The sequence below is a fragment of the Rattus rattus genome, chromosome 10, assembly GCF_011064425.1.
Source record: "Rattus rattus isolate New Zealand chromosome 10, Rrattus_CSIRO_v1, whole genome shotgun sequence".
Lineage (NCBI taxonomy): Eukaryota > Metazoa > Chordata > Mammalia > Rodentia > Muridae > Rattus > Rattus rattus.
The window spans coordinates 86,112,592-86,135,068 of record NC_046163.1 but is presented as its reverse complement, the minus strand read 5'-3'; the positions used below and the strand labels follow the sequence as shown (position 1 = coordinate 86,135,068).

General features: G+C 40.9%; 1 protein-coding gene across 1 annotated transcript in view; it reads left to right on the top strand.

Annotated features, from left to right (window-relative positions):
* Positions 1 to 10,410: 10,410 nt before the first annotated feature.
* The window catches only part of LOC116911150 (serpin B8), a 25,556-nt gene continuing 13,489 nt past the window's right edge, over positions 10,411 to 22,477 (top strand). The window contains exons 1-3 of the mRNA XM_032915005.1: positions 10,411 to 10,678; positions 15,790 to 15,971; positions 17,163 to 17,300. Coding sequence (XP_032770896.1) covers positions 15,804 to 15,971; positions 17,163 to 17,300 — 306 coding nt within the window. The 5' untranslated portion in view covers positions 10,411 to 10,678; positions 15,790 to 15,803. The remainder of the gene's footprint in view (positions 10,679 to 15,789; positions 15,972 to 17,162; positions 17,301 to 22,477) is intronic.

The following is a 22,477-nucleotide window of genomic DNA, read 5'->3' as shown; positions in this document are numbered from 1 at the left end:
TCTCTCTCTCTCTCTCTCTCTCTCTCTCTCTCTCTCTCTCTCTCTCTCTCTCTCTTCATATATATATATATATTGAAAAACAATAAATACTTTTGTGTTTTATGGGATGATGTTTTGAATAGATCAACGGGGATAGATTTAAAGAAAATAGACATCGTCATTTATCATTATTACAGTATTAATTGTTCTGATTTACTGTGACTTATCAAAAGACAGGGCTCTGGATTAAAAAAAAAAACATGCCTTAGAAAAGGGATTAGGGCTCTTCCGGTCTGAACATCTGGTCTGAGCAGACTTTGGGTGCTATTCCCACAACACCCAGAGGAAGCCCATCACCCAGGTGGTCTAACACACCCAGGAACACAGGATCACAGCTGAGGAGGACACAACATCTGTCCCAACACCCAGAGTGACTGGATCTCCCAGGATCCAAGGATGTAGGAACCCCTGCCAGCTGGTCCTGCACTTATTCCCACAACACCCAGAGGAAGCCCATCAGCCAGGTGCTCTAACACACCCAGAGTCACAGGAAAATTAGACTTATAACCTAAACCACACAAAGACCCAACAACAAAAAAAAGAGAACTTCAGGCCAATCTCTCTTATGAACATCGATGCAAAAATACTCAATAAAATTCTTGCAAACTGAATCAAAGAACACATCAAAAAGATCATCCATCATTATCAAGTAGACTTCATCCCAGGGATGTGGGGATGGTTCAATACATGGAAAACCATCAATGTAATCCACTATAAACAAACTCAACAACATATATATATATATATATACATACATATATATATATATATATATATAAAAGCATTTAACAATATTCAACACCCCTTCATGTTAAAAGTCTTGGAAATATCAGGAATTCAAGGAATACCTAAATGTAATACAAGCAACATACAGCAAACCAGTATACAGCCAACATCAAACTAAATGAAGAGAAACTTGAAGCAATGCCACTAAAATCAGGAACTAGACAAGGTTGCCCACTCTCTCCCTACTTATTCAATATAGTACTCAAAGTCCTATCCAGAGCAATCAGTCAACAAAAGGAGGGCAAAGGAATACAAATTGGAAAGGAAGAGGTCAAAATATCACTATTTACAGATGATATAAGAGTATAATTAAGTGACCCCCAAAATTCCACCAGAAAACTCTTAAAGTTGATAAATAATTTCAGCAAAGTGGCTGTGGTTGGGGGTATGGGGGAAGGAGGATCTGATTCTTGTCTCAAGTGGGCATCAAAAGGCGCTCAGGTCTATAGCTTCTCCGGGTAACAGGGGTCATGGTATGGACAAGGAGAAGGAGAGGCAGAAACTAAGTCTCAATAATACAAATATTGTGCATTTTATTTAGGATTTCTATTGCTGTGATAGAAACACCATGGCCAAGGAGGAAAGGGTTTATTTCAGCTTAAAACTTTCAAGTCAAATTCAATTTCTGAGGAATGTCAGGACAGAACCAGGGCAAGAACATTGAGGCAGGAATCAAACAAGAAGGTACAGAAGGTTATGGAGTAGACAAGTTACTTCCTGGCTTGTTCCTCATGTTTCTCTCAGACTTTGTTCTTATACAAACCAGACCCACCATCTTGGGGTGGCACCAAACATGTAATTGGTCTACCCCCACATCCCTATCAATCATTAATTAAGAATATGACCCACAGATTTGCCTGCAGGCCAATCTAATTGAACTATGATTTTAGATTGTGCCAATTTACCAAACACTATGTAAGAGAAGACATGACAGTTACAGTTGAAAGCCACATCTGCAGGTAAACCCCCACCATCAACATGCATTAATAACGAGTTATTTAGTCTGGGGTTGGGAAAGTCATTCCCATTTGTACTAACACTTAACAGAATTTTGGTTTCCTTTATAAAGCAATTGCAGGAAACCTTTGGGAGAATTTTAAAATGGGAGTTGGGCTGGCTGCTAAGATTTGGGTGTGGCTCTTCCAAAAATTTGCTGGTGTCAATGCTAAATATGATGGTTTTAGAAGGTACCATGCCACAAATGGTTCTCCTCCGTGTTTGAACAAAACAGGGTCATGAAGTTCATGAAGAGTTTCATTTGTTTATTGCTGGCATGAGCAAAAGGGGAAGTCAGTACTTGTTTAGAATTGCTAACGGTTTCTTTGGAGAAAAATCTAATGACTTTCTGCAAGTCACATTTGTTTTCCACTGAGGAATCATTGAGAGCGATGTGGTGGGGAGTAGGAGCTGATTACCAGAAGCTGTCAGTTCCTACAGATGGGCCGCCATTCAGGTAGGCATTTAAGGTCCTCATCAAGATCCCAGTTCAGTTTTGTTTTTCCCTCTGCCAAATGAGACTTGTAGCAAATACTGTGCAAAGCTTTGTGATGCTTAAAGGGCTACTTCTGGAAGAACACAGAGCTAGAACAGTTGCATAAGAATGAGCCCAAAATGAGGAATTGGTCAGAGTCAGTGTTCTTAGTGATCATTTGCAGATAATGCTAATGTTTGTGTGAATTGGGACATTTGCATACTTCTATACATGTGTAAATGTTGTGATTGGTTTCCAGGTATCGAAACTATTTCCTTTTCTCTTCACTGAATGTATTACTGTACTGCCCTGACACTGCTTTGTGTGTGTGTTATTGTTGCTGTTTTACTTCTACCTTCTTCCCCATTTTTTAAAAAATTCTTTACGAATTTCACACAATGTGTTTTGACAATCCTCCTCCTTTCTGCCGCTTCCCTATCCACCCTTTCCACCTTCAACTCCTTATCCACCCAAGTATGAATTTTCCTCTATTCATTGCTCCATATCAAAAGCAGTTTCTATTTCAAGACTACTATTGGAGTGGAGCTGCCCTGGAGTTCGGTGTAGATCGATCCTGAGAGACACAGCCAGAATACAGCAAATACAGAGGCGAATGCCAGCAGCAAACCACTGAACTGAGAATAGGACCCCCGTTGAAGGAATCAGAGAAAGAACTGGAAGAGCTTGAAGGGGCTCAAGACCCCACATGTACAACAATGCCAAGCAACCAGAGCTTCCAGGGACTAAGCCCCTACCTAAAGACTATACATGGACTGACCCTGGACTCTGACCTCATAGGTAGCAATGAATATCCTAGTAAGAGCACCAGTGGAAGGGGAAGCCCTGGGTCCTGCTAAGACTGAACCCCCAGTGAACTAGACTGTTGGGGGGAGGGCGGCAATGGGGCGAGGGTGGGGAGGGGAACACCCATAAGGAAGGGGGGGGAGGGAAAGGGATGTTTGCCCGGAAACCGGGAAAGGGAATAACACTCGAAATGTATATAAGAAATATTCAAGTTAATAAAAAAAAATAGAAAAAAAAAAAAGAAAACAAAACAAAAAAAAAAAGAAAGAAAGAAAACTAACCCTTGAACTCATAGGAGCTTTCAAATGCCATTATTTCCTCAGCTAGGCTTGGGATTTCATGTGCATTTCCTCATTCCAGGCTGGAATGTTGTTTGATGTGTGCATGTGTGAGTCTTGTGCATGCTGTTACAATCATTGTGAACTCATATGCTCCACCACCCTGTTTTGTCTGGAAAATACAGTTTCCTTGAAGTCATTTACTGCCCTCATTTTTATCTTTCCATTTCCTCTTCCTCCATGATCCCTGATAATTGTGATGAACATTGTGCAATCCCTATTCTCAGTGCCTCAGCCAGTTTTAAGGTGAATTTTAAAAGGGAGGAAGTGGGAAATGAAAATTTGAAATTTTAATAAACACGGTAATTGCTTTTCAGCATGCAACACCCCAGGGAATATATGAATTATTTATTTCCATCTACTATCCTCAACACTAGTTACTATTTTCCCTTCTTAATATTAATTATTAATGGGATTGAACAGCTTTTCTGGTATTTATCTTATGTTGCTGTGAATCTGTTGAATATACAAATATCAGCTACATGTTTTCCAAGGTTTTACACAATTTTATTGTTAATTTTTAAATTATTTTTATTTGAGATCTTAATAGCATTCTTTTATGTATTCTATTTTAATTATTTTCCAACAAAGAAATATAGAGTGAATGTCAACAAATAGTCTCCATATAAATGGTAAAATACACAAGAAAATATGATTTTTATTTTAAAATTACTTTTATCAATGGATCCAACAGCAATATGTTTTTAATTTAGTTTCACAGGCCAGGACTCAAAAGACAGTAACTTAAAATTTCAGATGGCTATATTAAAATATTTTAACAAATTGAGACCATCATAGAAGGATACATGGAATCATTAATATGTTGGTAGTCAGTCTGCTTTCAAATAATTTTCTGAAGCTGGGGTTTTAAAATGTCAAAATCATTAATAAGCATTCAGAGATAGACAAAAGTAGGTCAGCTATATGGTGCTTGAACCCCAGTGAGCATTCAGTCATGTTCCCTGAAACAAGAATAATACAAGAATAATGCCAATACTTCAGGTTTCCCTTAAATACGATACAGAAAGATCAGTATAAAATCCTATGCTCTTAAGACAATAATTCTGAAAAAAGGAATGAAATGTTTAGCTATAAACAGCTTGGGAGAAAGATCAAAAAAGTGTTCTAAGCACATCAAAAATGTATGCATGATGATGTCGTTTTTCTTGTGAGCTGACAAGACACAGCTTTAGGGAGAACAGGTTTATCTTGGGTCCCATTTGGAAGGGCATTGTCTATTATAATGATGGTGGCACAGGGGTATTTGTTCATATCTCCACAGGTCATGGAACAGAAGGACTGATGCTAGTTGTTGGAATGGGCTATGACCCTCAAAGCCTGCCTGCCAGCCATCTACATCCTTCAGGTAGATTGGTCCCACTTTCTGAAGGTTCCACAGCTCTCAAAGTAGCTCTATCCTCTGGGGACAAGAATTCAAATACATGGACTGATAGGGGATATTTCACATGAAAACAATCAACAAATTACTTGTTTCAATTCATATAATTTCCACTAATTTTTCTTGTTTTATATAATGTTAATTCAGGAGTTCATTAATGTTCTTTACAAACACAATTTACTAGAATATATTGACTAAATATAGTTTCAATTTTTTATAGAATTGGTTAATGTCTACAACATTCAGATAAGTGACCACTGACTATATGTTTCTTAAAATTTTCAGTATATTTAATTAAAATGTAAGTAAGTTTAAGTGAAATTGAGTGTTTAGTTCCTTATCCCACCAGTTGCATTTTAGTGCTCAATAGTCCTTTAGGACACTATTTATGACAGTCCCATAATAGAAATTTCTCTCTGAAAGTACATATTTTCCCATATAGTTTATGGGACAGAAGACCACAATGGTGAGAGAGCTTCACAGGTTCAGTGTAAGTAGTCACGGCCTCCTTCAAGCTGATTGCACTGGCTATGTTGTCTACAGACATGGACACCACATAGTATGTATTATTTTAATTAGCTAATATTTATTTTATGATACAGAGTATGATCTGTCTGAGTGAACATACATACAAATTTAGGGAGAATGGTAACTGTTCCCTTAGGATAAAGTTGTCAACAGATGACAATTATATTCATTAAATTGAGAGCATTTTTCATTTATTTTGAGTTTTACTTACCCCATCCCTCATTCACTCCCACTGTCTCTTGTTATTTCCCTTCTCTGCCTATCAGATAGCCTGTATGACAGTCAGAACACAACTTGTATGATTCACATTTCTGGGGATTGAGCCCAAGCTGTCAGACTTGGCAAAATATATTCGTACTAAGATCTTTGGCTGCTTTTCCTGAAGACCCAGGTTCAATTCCCGACATCTACATGGTAGCTCATAATCATCTGTAACTTTAGTCCCAAGATATCTGACACCTTTTGCTGGCCTTCCAGGCACCAGGCATCACATGTGCACAGACATACACTCAGAGCTTCTATACACATAAGCTAAATGTTAACTAAAATACAAAATAAATCATATAACCTTAACTTGAATACACATTGTCCATTGGCAACTTAAAAGTTGGATTTCCCTTCAAATCTTTGGGCCTTTCTCTTGTTCCTTTTTTTTACATACACTTAGGTCTTTATGTCAGGTCCCTAGAAAATCTATCAGTATAAAATCTAAGTCACAAATCTGATGATGGGGCTTTCAAAAGTTCAAACACCGTTGTGTAGGCTGGGAAGTTCTTCACAATTTAGATAATAACCACTTATTTTTTTCATTTCTCATAAGCACCACCTATGACATTCTTATGACCCATGTTCTCCATAGGAAGCTTTCTTTCCCTAACTATCTTCATGGTGATGCTCCTTTTCCATGGTGCCAACATGGCCTCTATCTGTCTCAGTGGTAGCACTGAAGTCATCTCTATTTGCTCCCTTTCACTAGCTGAAAACAGGACATGATTACAAGTAAATGCGATACGCTTGTGCTTAGGGAGCTGTGCCAGTGAACTATGTTCAGTCTTTTTATGAAAAAGACAAACAAAAAGCATATGAGCAGAAGGAAAACCACACAGGACAAACACAGTTCAGCGCCTCTAAGTCTGAGTACATTACCTGCCAAAGATCAGCTGTTCCCTAGATCTGATTTATTCTTTCATGTTTTGTCTAATATTAAAGATGCTTCAATAAAAGCAGATGGAATAGAATGAAAGTTTTTTTCCTACTTTTATAGATTCTTTTCTCATACAATATATTCTCATTATGGTTTTCCCTTCCTCTACTCCTCCCCATTTGCTCCCCACCTCCCCTCTATCTGGATCCATCTTTCTGTTTGTCATTAGAAAAGATTCTCAGAGACAACAAAACATTTCGTGTGTGTGTGTGTGTGTGTGTGTGTGTGTGTGTGTGTGTGTGTGTGTGAAAGGCTATCACACCAAAGTTGGACAAAGCAAAACAACAGAAGGAAACAGCCCAAGAGAAGGCACAAGAATCAGAGACGCACTGGTTTTCATTGTCAGGAGTCCTATAAAAACACTAAACTGAAACCCATAATATACACAGAGGACCTAGTATAGTCCCATGCAGGTTCTGTCTTTCCTGCTTTAGTGGAATGAGTTAACTTTTAATCATTTATTTTAAATTGCATTTTCTAAGACAAGTTCAATCTGAAAGTCCAGTTTCTCAACTTCCTTTTATAGCTTAATTCTGAAATACTTGCATCAGTCTTAATATTCACTTGACAAAATATTTCTCCTTTAAAATTAATTTTAGCAAGATATATGTTGGGATTTCATTTAGCTGCAAGTTACAGAAAGCCCAGAACAGGATATTTCAAACACTTGAGATTTATTGCTTGCAATGGGAAATCCAGAATGGATGGATGCCAAGGCATGGGTGGAGATTTAAGGATGACAGGTTACTTTCTTCCTCATTGTCAGAGATGGGCCAGAGATTACATCTGTAGTTTCAGCAGGCAGAAGGCAGTAGGCCTCCAGCTACTCTAGCAAAGGGAGTTGGGAGAGAAAGAACACTGTGTAAAAAAAAAAAAAAAAACAAAACAAAAAAAAAAAAAAAAAACAGAGTTTTAGGAAAGGAAAAAGAGTCCCTTCAAAGATGGTAGGTTACATGTCCATGACAATGTCTGGTTGAGTGGGCCACAGGCCTCTTTTCTCTGAATGGGAGACCTTAAAGTTACAGTAGATGAGGGGATTTGGGATGACTGAGTTATTGGTGATTCTTTAGAGAGGTCCTGATTTGGAGCGGGCTTGAGGGTTCAAGAACTTAAACGGCTTCCATTTAAAATTCTGAGGCTGAGATAACATGTTTGAGGATGGAGTATCCTGACCCATGAATGTTTCCAGAACTATTAACAATTGATTCCTGGGCTCTCCAGAGTTTGGTCACTGAGGTAATGTGATGAATGAGGTAGAAAGGAAGATTGATATGGTGTTGTTGCTCCTAAGGGAATAAATAGGTCTGGGGCAGGAAATGACCAGCATCAAAAGACAGATAACTCCAGTGCAAACCACAACACATGCCTGCAATCCTAGTGATCAGCACTCAGGAGACTGAGGCAGGAAGATCCAAAATTCCTTCATGGTCATCCATGTCTACACAGAGAGCTTGAGGCAGCTTGGGCTAAATGAAACTCTCTCAGAACAAAACAACTGCAAAATCCAATGAAACAAAGAAAACCAAAAAATAGGAAGGAGAAAGAGAAGGGGCAGGAGAAGAGAGGAGAAGAGCAAAGAGGAAAGGAAAGAAAAAGACAAGAGGTAAGGATATTGTAAGAAGAGGGGAGGGGATAGCTGGTCATAAGTCCATAAAGGGGAAAAGAATTAATTCTAGATAAGTGTGCTTGAAAGTAAGGCCTTCCTGGCACAACCACCTGCTTTGGGACCATCCTTTCTACTAAGGTTTAAAGGTAAGAAAGGGCTGCGGCTCCTTTTTGATAACCCAGGAATGATAATAGTAGTGGTAATATGTATATTGGCAAGGGTTGCATTTCAAAACAATTATGATGCTCTCAATCTTAGCGTCTGTGTCTATATTTACATGAATGTTTAGCCTTTCTAGTTCCTCTCTAGAAGCAGATCACAGCTACAAAGACTTTAGAATCAAGAGACACAGTTTTGTCCTGCAACGTGGCTTGGCGTCTGCATGGGTACAGAGGGAGAAGTGCTGCTCCATGATGAATAGTGCTGAGAGCTCCTTCTGTACTCTCAGCTAGGCACCGCAAAAGAAGACTGACATTGAGTGTTACTGCTGTGGTTCAAAAGCAACAATTAGAGATGATTACATGTTGTGTAAGTAGCCCAACGACTACTAACCTATTTTGGTAAACATCAAAGCTCCTAAGAGTGTTTTTAAAAGGAAGTAATCACATACTTATAGATTTTAAACATTTATTTATTTTTGAGATGTTACATCTTTCATCTTTATCCCCCCTTCCCTTTCTTTTATCCATCCAAAGCTCATACACACACACACCACACACACACACACACACACACACACACACATATTCCTTGCTCTCTTTCATATTTGTGCCCTTTTCCCCCCTTTCATTGCTATCATGTGCACATATACATACATATACATTCTTGTATATGTAAAGGATAAACTGCTGAGTCTGTATTTTACTCATATGTATGTTTTCAGGGCTGGCCATCTGTTACTGAATGACCCGCTGGTGTGCTCCTCCCCAGAGAAGACTTGTCTCCCACTCTCAGCACTCATTAGTTGTGTGTAGTTCTTTGCGTGGCGTTGAAGACTCCTGTCTACTCTGGCACATCCATTGTTGTTTTCCTTGTTTAGCTCTTGTTTTTTAAGGGCCACCATTCTAAGCATGCTGAACTTTTCTGCTTTGCTAAGTGCCTCCAAGAATATCTGGAGAAAACTTTTGTTAAAAATGTACAATTGATCCCCTAGCAAATAAAGGCTCTTTTGTTCAGTCAATGAGAGATGAACTAGTTCTTTGACACTATAGTGACCATCTTGAGAATAACCTATCCGGTCTTCACATGACCATGTGCTTTGATTGCTAGAATACAGAACTCTTGGAAGCTTGCAAATTTACTTTCTAGCCTTCATAATGATCTTCCAAATAGAAGTCCAGTATACTTCAAAGTGTTAACATTTTGAATATTTTATACCACACAGATGAGCTAGCATACAAGTTAAAAACCAAGGGTAAAGGCTTAATAAAGAAAGCTTGTATTACATTTTAATCAGCTCAGTTCCTGAGATATTTTTTCTTCAGGATAGCCAACAATCCAGTCAGTAATAAATCAACATTAAACCAGGTCTTTAAATCACTGTCAAACGTCAAACACACACACACACACACACACACACACACACACACACACACACACACACAAACTCAGCTCTTCAAAACCGTATATGAATTTTTGCAGTAAAAACGTGTTTATTCCTAATTTTAAAATCTTTTTGTTTTTTAAAAACTTGTGTGTTTTACGACACTTATTTGTGATTAACATTTAGCATATAATTATGTGGCCAACTTTGAGAATGCATGCCAAAGGTTAGGTTGCCAAGCAAAACAGTTGCTTTTGACCTGAGAGCAGTTTCAATTCCTGGTTTGCCTTTGGTTAATTTTGAAAGTTAAATTCCAACTGCCAAACTGCTCTTGCCTTCACAGGAACCACAAACCCAACACATACCGGTAAAAACAAACTAGTCCTGTAAGAGGGTGAAGGCACTCACACTGTCCTGTGGTACTGAACCCTAGCTCTATCATCAAACCAGATGTCGGCAGACATCCCACCGCACCCCCACCTCCCACCCCACCCCCCACCTCCCACCCCACCCCCACCTCCCACCCCACCCCCACCTCCCACCCCACCCCACCTCCCACCCCACCCCCACCTCCCACCCCACCCCACCTCCCACCCCACCCTTGTTGAGGAGTCTACCTGGCCAGGCTCAGGCTCCTCCCAGGTCCCACTGTGGATAGTGTGAGTCACAGACAGTTCAAGTCTGTGCGTTATGTTCTGAGTCATTCAACAGGCGCCTTGCCCAGGATCAAGGCGGACTTTAAGTGTTCACAAAGCAGGAATAGAGGCAGAAGCAGCCACAGCAGCAGGTATCTTCAAAGTGAAGCTCTAGGGAAGCTCTAAGACCTCTCAGACTCTCGGAGCCTAGGATCTATATTGGCTCTTTAGAGTCAGGACAGAAGCTAAGCAGGACAAAGGCTGGGATCTCACCAGAGCTGCAGGAAGAGCCCAGGAGCTAGCAAAAGACTCCAGTGACAGAGAGGTAAGGAGGGTCACTGGGCTGCAGGGGTCAGGTGTGTGTAAGCCTGGCTGGCAGAGCGCATGTGCACCCTGGGTTGCAAGCCTGCTGCTGGCATCTAGTGATTGGCTAGAGCTCCGACACGGTTGTTATTCCAAGCCCTGGGCTTTGGTTTACAGGAAGGAGCGCTGGAGCTTTTCATATCTGTGTTTGGAAGAAGCCAAGGGTACAAAAACAAGGCTACAAAGTGCCCGGAATTTACAGGGAGCCTCACCGTTATTTGCAGTGCTGGGTCCTTGGGGGCAGAAACACAAGTCCCCTCTTTTGTGCAGCTTATTATCTGTTCTTTTCCTTTCTCTGTCCCCTCTCCCACCCACCTTTCCACTCCTCTCCACTCTTCACCCCCTTAACTTTCTTTTATCTGTTGTTTATTAACTGCTTCTTGTCAACCTGAAACAAATCTTTTTTATCTACAACACTTCACCCTGTGTAATGGTTTTCTTTAGCTAAATTTCTCACTCTCGAGCTTTCAGGCACTGCCCTACAGATCTGCACCTCAGGTCCAGACTCCTCACCAAGGTCTCCTTTTCTCATGGCATGGCCTCCTAATGTAGGCCGTGTGGCTGTGGACCACACGGACATATCCTCTGGGCTCTCCTAATAACTTCTTGATCCCGAGGTCATGATTTGGGTTTTTATTTGTGTTTTTTTTTCTCTTTTTCTTTTACAGCTTTTAAATATTAAACATCCCTTAGAAAAAGGTAGGCTTCTCTTAGAGTGCCTCTACATTCGTAAGATCTAAACTATTTCATTTGTTAGCTTAGTCTGTTCTCGAGTCCATAAGTCCAGGGGCCCTACCTCTTGCTCCGGAATGTCTGCTCATCTCTTTCTTGCCCTACCTTTATTTCCAAACTACACTGATTGTCATCTTACAGCCTCAGATGACCTGGTATGCCTCATACATGTATCACCTTCCCGTTCCAAGCCAGTTCTTCACAGGATTCTTGCTGGGATTCGTGACCCGCCCTAAGTGCACCCATAGCAGTGAGCTCTGCATTGATTCTGGACTCCTCCCTTCCTCATAATTTGCAGCCATTGCTCTGTTTGACAATTCCTACGTCTCCAGTCAGGGTCTCATTATGTCTGCTATGTGTCTCATGTGTCAATATGCAGTTGACAGGCTGTGATATGCTACTGACTACCATTTGAGTGTTTAAAAGGAGCAGGGACAAAGCCGTGACATGAAGGAAGTAGAGACATGAAAGAAAGCAGAATTAGCAGTTGGCAATCACGTGTAAATCACATGTAAAGTTGCGTTTCATGCACTATCTCACTCTTTTGGCCAGCTCAGACAAGCTGAACTCCCCCAACCCCCAACACACACACACACACACACACACACACACACACACACACACACACACACACACACACACATGAACATACCCTAAGATTTTTGTCCTAAGGTAGGATCAAATCTGACTTTAGTTATGTTTCGGTTATACTCTTATTTTCTTATTTCAAGTTTCTTTAGTGCCACCTTCTGATTAATGAGGTTTGTGAAGTTTTTTTATCCTCCTACTTTTTGGAATGTCAAGTGTTAGTTCAGGGTGTGGGGACTTATGTTGCCTAGAGACAAGCTAGATCCTGCTGTACTGGGGCTTGTCTACAACAGAAAATGTTTTCTGATACCTACACTCTTTGCTTCAAGTTCTGCAGAAGTTTCGTCATGTGGAGATAGGGAAGAACTTCACATTTTGCTCTATAATAGATGCCTTCTTTTAAAAACTGTGTTGGTTTAAATTCCAGTGAAACTGTTAATAATAGAGCTCCCCCTCCCATCTGAGCCATTCAGGTCACCACATTCCTTGCATTCAAGAGATTCAGGTGACCCTCAAGTCATTGTACTCCAATAAACTACAGTTGCAAAGCTACTGTGTGAGGGGTTTTGAAATCATAATCTGTCTGTACAAGGAAATGAACACATGCCTGGCCTTTCACCTCTAGGTAAAGTTCCCCATGCTTTCCATGTTGTTTATTGGTTAATCTTCCAAATTAGGATATACTCTTCTTGAAAGGTTTAAAACTTCCAGTTAAAGTTATATATACATATGAATAAAAAAATAACATGAAAAATAGCTTGCAGGGATATAGGGCAGTGACTAATTTGGTGAACTTTAAATATTGTGAGGATTAATAGTCAGGGTTTCTATATATTTTAATAAAATTAAAGATAAATGAATATAAAATTATCTGCAGTGAAGAATTAACCATAATGATAATAATGCTGTAATGATCTTAACATTTGTAGAGGTAATAAAACTTTTCGTCACTTGAAACAAGAATCCTGCCTAAGTTTTACTCTTGTTCTTTGAGTCTGTGTTTGTTAGTGGTGCTGGTATACTGTGGGTGGATACACATACTCTCTCTCTCTCTCTCTCTCTCTCTCTCTCTCTCTCTCTCACACACACACACACACACACACACACACACACGCACGCACACACACGCTGGCTGTGTCAGTCAAACCCTCTTTTTCCTTACTATTTTGAAACAGCATCTCTCTAAATTGTCTTGGCTGATATTAAAATTAGTTGGTAGCCCAGGCTGTCCTTGAACTTATGGTCATTATGCTTGCCTCAGTTTCCTGAGAAGCTAGTGTAGGAGTGGTTCTGATGCTCACATCCTGTTTCCCAGTTGCTTCTCTATCTATCAGTAAAGAGGCCATGGGCCAATTGCTGGGTGGAAGAATAGGTTGTACTTCCAGGTCCCTGCAGGCAAGCTGGGAGACACAAGGAGAAGAGAGAGTTCACTATGCTGGGGTGGGAGAAAAGTCAAGCAGACATGTGAGATTTTGAGTAGAGGGGCCACAGGCAGTCTCCAGGCAGGAGGTTAGGAACTAAAGTTGAGGACAGATTTAGGGTGCTGAGTTATGTATTGGGGGGGGCATGCTAGCTGTGGGAGATTTATAACGCCCAGCAATTGAGACAAAAATGCAAGTTGAAATTGAGCAAGGTGTGTATCTGGGGTTTTCATCAGAGGATTCAACATTCTCTAAGTGGAAAAAGGTAGCACAGCCAGTTCCTGGAGCTTAGGCAGGCTAGCAAAAGCTACATGCAACAAGCTGGGACAACAGGACCCTGCTGCCTGGCTAGATCTAGATTGGGGCATTTCCATTTCCAGAACCAAGTTGATAGGACTCATTCAACATTCCAACATAGTCTTAGTTGGTTTTGGAGGGTAAGGTAAGGGCTGTAAAATTGTCTGGAGGCATTTGACAAAATTTACATTTCAAAGGGGCAAAAAGCCTAATTAACACTCACATATTTTCTAAAGCAAGCTCTTCAGAAGGAAGGAAGTGGGGGCAGCAAATAAGAAGTCTGTTTGTTCTTTCAGTTTAGCTTTATTACTGTTTAGTAAAGCCAAGGGAAAGGTATCCTGTGCTTGTGCTGCGCCTTTGTTGTTCTGTTCGGGTTTCATATGAAACACACACACACACACACACACACACACACACACACACAGGTTCGCACACTAGTCACAGCAGATGTTGTGGAAAATGTTGCTTTTTGGAGTCACTCTCTTTCACATAAATTTTTCATCTATCAACAGTCCACATATCAGGATAGACCACCTCCAAAACTGTGGAATTTTTGTCCTCCGAATTTTCACATGACATGGTAATAGAAGTGCATTTTGTATTTGTAAGAATCGTGAATTATTTACAATTCTTAGAACATTCTTTAATAATTATATTAGAGACTGAAAGAGCAAAGATATATGTTAAACTGAAAAAGAAAGGTAGCAATATTCAGGGTGTGTGTTTGTGTGTGTGTGTGTGTGTGTGTGTGTGTGTGTGTGTGTGTGTGTGTGTGTGTGAGTGATGACAGGCTCTGGAATCTGGAAGTTTCAGTCATTACTCCCTGGAGCTCTGAAGGTGTCATCCACAACCTGCTCAGACTTTCAGTCCCTCCCTCTTGAGGTGATGCCTTTACTGACCTCAATGTGACATTTATTGGGGTTCTAGAGCTGATGCTCAGGTCAGTGACTGTTAGGGTAACCTATTGACAACTAGATGGAGGGACTGACTATTTGAGGGAAGGATTGAACTATTGGCTACTTAATAGACTAAGCGGCTATTTGAGGGAAGATGAAACAATTTTTGCAGGCTATCTGATCCCCTGTTTCAGAGAGTCCTACATTCATGGGCCAGTATTTGGTTACATTTGTATAACTCAGGGGGCATATTTGATTTCAATTTCATATTGGTCCTGTATTATGTTTGTTAGACAGGGTTTAGTAGAGTCAGTATGGAAATGAAGGGAAGAAGATAGGCATCTCCAGGAGCAGAATTGTTCTTAAAGTCCTTCTGGGGAAGAAGAAAGGTGTGTGTGTGTGGTTTTGGGGCTTTGGGGCTTTGGGATTACCTAGGATGAAAGGAGGGGTGGAACTCTGGGGGTGGACAGCTCCATCCGCAGGTCAGTCCTCTGCACTTGGGAGGTGGTGGATAGCAGCAGGTTTGCTGTGGTCATCTCCTTAGCAGAAGCTCGCACAGGGATTGTCAGTCAAGTCCACTTTCCTGTCCAGAGCTCCTCAGTCACCCTGAGGACTTTAGGTCATTAACCTTTTAATTCTCCCACAGACTTAAGACTTCAAATGACATAAATTCCTTACCTCAAAGTTCTAGAGGTTCAAATATACCATGGTGCTGCAAAGCCTGTTACCTACTCTTCAGAAGACAATCTTATTTCTTTGCCATTTCTAGCTTCTTGTGATGGCCATGCCCAGCTTGTGATTGGTGGCCTGTGCATTGCTGTGACTTCTGCCTGCATGGTCATTTCTCACTCTGAACCTTCCTTCCTTTCTCTCTTCTAAGAATCTTTGCTTGTTCATTACAGTCTCCTGATACTGTAGGTCAGTGTCCATGCCTAAAATCCTTAATTAAAATCACACAAGTATAGTGCTGACTACCAACTAAGATAACAGGACAACATACAAGGTTTAGAGGTTGGGACTGGGTGTCTTTTGAGGTATGCGTATTACAACCTAATATGCTTACTGTCCTCTGATGGAGATCCTGGTGACCATGTGACTACAGAGAGCTTTGTTGATGTGCCTCTGTGCTGTGCCTTCAGTCTAGACCCTGCAAATGGATGACCTCTGTGAAGCCAATGGCTCTTTTGCCATCAGCCTATTAAAAATATTGGGTGAAGAAGACAAGTCACGGAACCTGTTCTTCTGCCCCATGAGTGTCTCCTCAGCCCTGGCTATGGTTTACCTCGGAGCCAAAGGACACACTGCTACCCAGATGTCCCAGGTATGCTTGCTGGCAATTGCAGGGATAGAGAGAGGGGGAGAAAAACAACAGGTTACTTCTGACTCCCTGTAGGGGTTCCTTCTGTATCAGCTGGTTGGTGAAGGTGAGTTTGGCTGCTGGGCGGGAGAAGAGACCTTGTGGTGATCTGCCATGGGCTAGTACAAAATGAAGGCAGTCGTGTGGGAGCAGTCATCTCCTGTACAGGTTGTGAGAGATGTTTTTAAATTACTTTATCTAGATAAAAGTCATTCACACCTTGTAGAAAAATGGTAATTTAGAGTCCTAGCCTACACAAAAGAAAAGAAAATAAAACTTTTACTCCTCAGCTTTTGTAGTATTGTGTTTTAAATGGGAATCCAGCTGTATGAGTGAGCTTTTGTTAAATGGGTGGTTTTTCAGGTATGATTATACATCAGTTGAACAAAATGAGCATAAATACAAAATTAGTTCTTTAAGAATCATTTAGAGGGAACATGTAAACTGTCACATCTCAATTATTTGTCTAATCATTTATCTGCAAGTGAGAAAATAATGATATATTGGGGACACACATATCTTCACCCATGTGGGAGAACATCACAGAAATGTCCATACAGATATCAAGAGAGTGTATGTGGATGAACTCCCGTAGTGCATCGAGAGACCGAAACTGAGATCGTCTCACTGAACACACTGGGGGAGAAACCTTGGGAGTGAGACTTAGTAGTAGACAGAAGGGAAACTATAACTCTCACCATGTGCTCTAGTCTGAAAAACAAACGACAGACAGACAGACAGACAGACAGACAGACAGACAGACAAAGCATCTCCCTTTTGATACCTGTGGTTTTATTCTTCAATTCTCTCGTTATTAGATTCACTCCTGCTATGTAGTTATTATGTTGGCTATCCACCCTGCGTTACCACATAATGCTTTTCTGCGATGGATGAATCCTACAGACCAGTGACTGTCATTTAAGGGGGGGCATTTTGCTTCCCCAGGGATGGTTCTTAAGGACTCAGTGGTTTACTTTTCACAGCAGAGAGGTGCTACTGACATCTAGTGGATAAAGTCCGCAAATGCTGCCAGCATCCTCCAAAGCCCTTTTCCTATAGAAATATTTCAAATTTTCAACCCTGAGCTGTGTTTGTGTGTAGGAGGAGAGATAATGATCTTGTTAAAAACAGGCTATTTATTTATTCTCTCCCTAGGTACTTGGTTTGAGTGGAGATGGAGATGTTCATCAAGGTTTCCAGACACTTCTCGCCGAAGTTAACAAAAGTGGCACTCAGTACTTGTTAAAAAGTGCCTGTCGACTCTTTGGAGAGGAATCATGTGATTTCCTTCCGGTATGTGTTAGGAAAAATGTCCACACAGGATGCCCTATGACCAAGTTCTGAGATCAAGTTCTCAGCATAAAGGAGATTTATTTGTCCCAGAGGGAGAGAGGACAGGATAAGGGACAAAGGATGGGAGGAGACAGAGAACATGGGGGAATGAGAAAAGGACTGATGAGACAGGGAAGGGATTCGTGTCATGGAAGGACAAAGGACTGCCTGTGATAGAGAAGAGACAGACATGGCACCACATAGGAAAATGGCAGTTATAAAGGTACACGGGGACACCTGTGTAAGGATGAGGTGTTTAATTTTAATGGGCATATTCATTAAGTGAGCTTTTGATTGCTGGACTCCAATAGTTGGATAGCTGGACATTGATATGAAGCCTAAGAAGGAAGATGTGGCCAAATAAGGGAATACACTTTGGCAGCTAGCTTTAGGAATGATATCTAATGGTTTTTAACATGGTGGAGGGAATGGGAAAGAAGGGGAAGGCCTGCCTGAGCTGTGCCCACCATGTTCAGTGGCCAGAGTCCCTTCATTTCCACTTTTTATTTTTAGTCACTGAGCGTTGGGTACTTGAGTGTCATTTCCTCTGGCTGCTTCCTGCTCTCATTGGGGCATTGTAGTTAGGGGGCCCAGGGAAACTTAGTTATTATTGGTCAAGTTTGGAAGAGCAGGCTGTGTCAGGTGATGTCCAGGTTCTGCAGGACCTGGAGAAGAGTCATCTGTGAGGCTGAACTAGGAAATAGATTCTGAGGAAACAACTGAGGCTTATGCTGGAGTTACCAGAGCAGCCTGTAGTTGATTTGAAACTTGTTTAGACATATAGACTAGAGACCGAGATAAAGCTAAGCGGATTAGAAAAAAATTATCTTGATGTACATTTGAAACTTTTAGGTTCGTGGTCGTGGTAGTTGGGAAGTAGTGTCCCAAGACCAGGGAAAAGGGGAGAGGACCAGGGAAACAAAAAGATATCCCAAAGAAATGGGAATCCCATGGAAAGGGGGAGAGATGCCATTCCTAGAAATAGACACTAGGCAGGACAGCTTTGGTTGTCGGTTAGCAGGAGTGCTTGTCTGGAGTCTGAGAGTTCCTGAGAAGAGCTAGGAAAACATAGATTACTTCTGTAAGGTTAAGTGGGGAACAACTGTTATCTGAAAGCAGTGTCTGGCTGTGCTGGGGAGAATATAATTTGAGAGGAGTTTCTTACATCAGAATAGTTCTTTCTGCAGTGTTCAGGTAGGCTGTAAGATTGAAATATTTTAGGAACATGAATGATTAGAGAGGATCTTGGCAAACAGAGAAGGGCATCCTGTAACAGGCTTTAGGTTAGTGTGGAAAGATTGAGAGAACTTGGTTTCAGTTCCTAAAGGGGAACTTGGATGGTTAAGGGGAGAAGTAGTTGGTAGTTGGGGTGGGTCATTGGCAACTGTGATATCTTGGTGAGACAGACTATGACTAAGGAGGCCATTTCCTGATAAATCCCTCCCTGAGGTCAAAGTCCTTATGTTACCTTCTTGCTCACTGATAGATATCTTCACCCTTCCATCCCTACCTTGAGTGATCATACAATCCGCCTTGTTACATAGAGCCTCTCCCCACTCATACCTCATACCTCTGTGGTATGGAGGTTTTGGAGGCTGTGTCTTGTTGAGATAGCCTCTCAAGGTTTGCTTTGTCTTTTGAATCGCCACTGTTGGATTCTAATGGGCTGTGGACTGTGTCTTCCACATTGTTATGGATTGCTTCTAATGGGTCTTTTGTGCCTTCATTGGTCATTTCCTGTCTCACAAATTCAGCCCCTGACAAAGCAGCCTTTCTGCGATAAAATGTTGTTATGCTTGAGCATATATTCCAAAACTCACTTATCCCAATTTCCCCACTGTGGGTCAGATGAGGTCTAACAATCTTGTCACATAATGTGTAGGATGTCACTAATGTGAGATTAGGCAATTTTGGTACAAGCTTGACTGTTTTGTTGGCTGACAGTTCTGAGGATTCTCACATAAAGCTCAGGAACAGACCTGTCCAGCCTGTGGATGGATTCTCTCCTTGGAAGCTCCTGGTTTTGATCTTAACGGCCACTGGAGATGATTCTGGATCCTGGGATTCTTCTAGTGAATTCATGGTCACTTGGAAAATCAGCCTTATCTTCTAGCAATGCACAGTGAAATACACTCAACCTTTCTCATGTACATGGCCCCTAAAATATTTTAGAATTGGTATAGGGCAGAGAGTGGAGTTGCTGCAAATACATGGGAAAACATTTTTTATAGAGGAAGTTGTCTGGGTTCTAATGTGTTTGGTAATCTCTTAATTTAACTTCATGTTACATTTTTGCTTTCATTATACAAACAAACACACAGACAGGCTCATACATATAAACACATTCACTCATATCCATATACTTTATAAATCCCCATTATCCACTCTATCTCCTCCACTTCCACAGATTATCCAGGGCTCTCTATTTTCCAACAGTTGGTTCTCAACTTTCCAAATGTTACAATTCTTTAATGCTGTTTCTTGTGCCATGGTAATGCCCAACCATAAAATAATTTTCATGGCTAGTTTCTAACTTTAATCTTGAAACATTAATCTAAATATATTTAGAGGTAGAGGTTTCTCCAAGGGGTCACATCCACAGGATGGGAACTGCTCAATCATTGTTCCAAACATCAATATTCTGTTTACTTCCTTGTCTATTTTTAAACTGATATTTTAGCTTTTCACAGTATGATAAGTAAAAGCGTGAGTACCTTCTGGGTTAGGAAACAAAACTGAAATAAAGTCAACCCATCATGCTTGCAGGAGACATTTCTGTGCTTTGTGCATGGATTACCTTTCGGCTTTGCTATGTTACCTTTATTTTTTTTTTCTTTTTTTTTTTTTATTAACTCTGAATACTTTATATACATTTCGAAAGTGTTATTCCCTTCCGTTTCCAGGCAACATCCCCCCTCCTCCCCTTCCTTAAGGGTGTTCCTCCCCACCCTTCCCCATTGCCGCCTCCCCAACAGTCTAGTTCACTGGGGGTTCAGTATTAGCAGGACCCAGGCTTCCCTTCCACTGGTGCTCTTACTAGATATTCATTGCCCCTAAGGACAGAGTCCAGGGTCAGTCCAGTATAGTCTTTTAGGTAGTGGCTTAGTCCCTGGAAGCTCTGGTGGGCTTGGCATTGTACATATAGGTCTCGGCCCTTCAAGCTCTTCCAGTTCTTTCTCTGATTCCTTCAACGGGGTCCTATTCTCAGTTCAGAGGTTTGTTGCTGACATTCGCCTCTGTATTTGCTGTATTCTGGCTGTGTCTCTCAGAGCCGATCTACACTTCTGCACCTTCTTTTTGCTTCATCCATCTTGTCTAATTGGGAGGTTGTATATATATGGGCCACATGTAGGCTCTGAATGGATGTTCCTTCAGTCTCTGTTTTCATCTTTGCCTCTTCCCCAAGGGTATTCTTGTTCTTTAAAGAAGGAGGAAGTATCTACATTTTGATCATCCGTCTTGAGTTTCATTTGTTCTAGGCATCTAGTAATTCAGGGCATTTTGGGCTAATAGCCACTTATCAATGAGTGCATACCATGTATGTCTTTCTGTGATTGGGGTTAGGCTCACTCAGGATGATATTTTCCCAGTTCCAAATCCATTTGCCTACAAATTTCATAAACTCGCCGTTTTTGATAGCTGAGTAATATTCCATTGTGTAGATATACCACATTTTCTGTATCCATTCCTCTGTTGAAGGGCATCTGGGTTCTTTCCAGCTTCTGGCTATTATAAATAAGGCTACATGAACATAGTGGAGCACGTAGTTCTTTTTTTATATGTTAGCATCTGGGTATATGCCCAAGAGAGGTATAATGATCCTCAGGCAGTTCAATGTCCAATTTTCTGAGGAACCTCCCAGACTGATTTCCAGAATGGTTGTACCAGTCTGCAATCCCACCAACAATGGAGGAGTGTTCCTCTCCACATCCTCGCCAGCATTTTGCTGTCACCTGAGTTTTTTGATCTTAGCCATTCTCACTGGTGTGAGGTGAAATCTCAGGGTTGTTTTGATTTGCATTTCCCCTGATGACTAAAGATGTTGAACATTTTTTTTAGGGTGTTTCTCAGCCATTCGGCATTCCTCAGCTGTGAATTCTTTTGTTTAGCTCTGAACCCCATTTTTAATAGGGTTATTTGTCTCCCCTGCGGTCTAACTTTTTGAGTTCTTTGTATATTTTGGATATAAGGCCTCTATCTGTTGTAGGATTAGTAAAGATCTTTTCCCAATCTGTTGGTTGCCGTTTTGTCCCAACCACAGTGTCCTTTGCCTTACAGAAGCTTTGTAGTTTTATGAGATCCCATTTGTCGATTCTTGATCTTAGAGCATAAGCCATTGGTGTTTTGTTAAGGAAATTTTTTTCAGTGCCCATGTGTTCCAGATGCTTCCCTAGTTTTTCTTCTATTAGTTTGAGGTGTCTGGTTTGATGTGGGAGGTCCTGATCCACTTGACTTAAGCTTTGTACAGGGTGATAAGCATGGATCGATCTGCATTCTTCTACATGTTGACCTCCAGTTGAACCAGCACCATTTGCTGAAAATGCTATCTTTTTTCCATTGGATGGATTTTGGCCCTTTTGTCAAAAATCAAGGACCATAGGTGTGGATTCATTTGGTCTTCACTTGAGTTCAGGGATAGTGATTCCCCTGAAGTCCTTTTTATTGTTGAGGATAGTTTTAGCTATCCTGGGTTTTGTTATTCCAGATGAATTTGCAAATTGTTCTGTCTAACTCTTTGAAGAATTGGATTGGTATTTTTGATGGGGATTGCATTGAATCTGTAGATCGCTTTTTGGTAAAATGGCCATTTTTACTATATTAATCCTGCCAATCCATGAGCATGGGAGATCTTTCCACCTTCTGAGGTCTTCTTCAATTTCTTTCTTCAGAAGCTTGAAGTTCTTCTTTTCTTTTCTTTTCTTTATTTTTTTTTTTAATTTTTTTCGGAGCTGGGGACTGAACCCAGAGCCTTGTGCTTGCTAGGCAAGCGCTCTACCACTGAGCTAAATCCCTAACCCCTAAGCTTGAAGTTCTTATCGTACAGATCTTTTACTTGCTTGGTTAAAGTCACACCGAGGTACTTTATATTATTTGGGTCTACTATGAAGGGTGTCGCTCCCTAATTTCTTTCTCGGCTT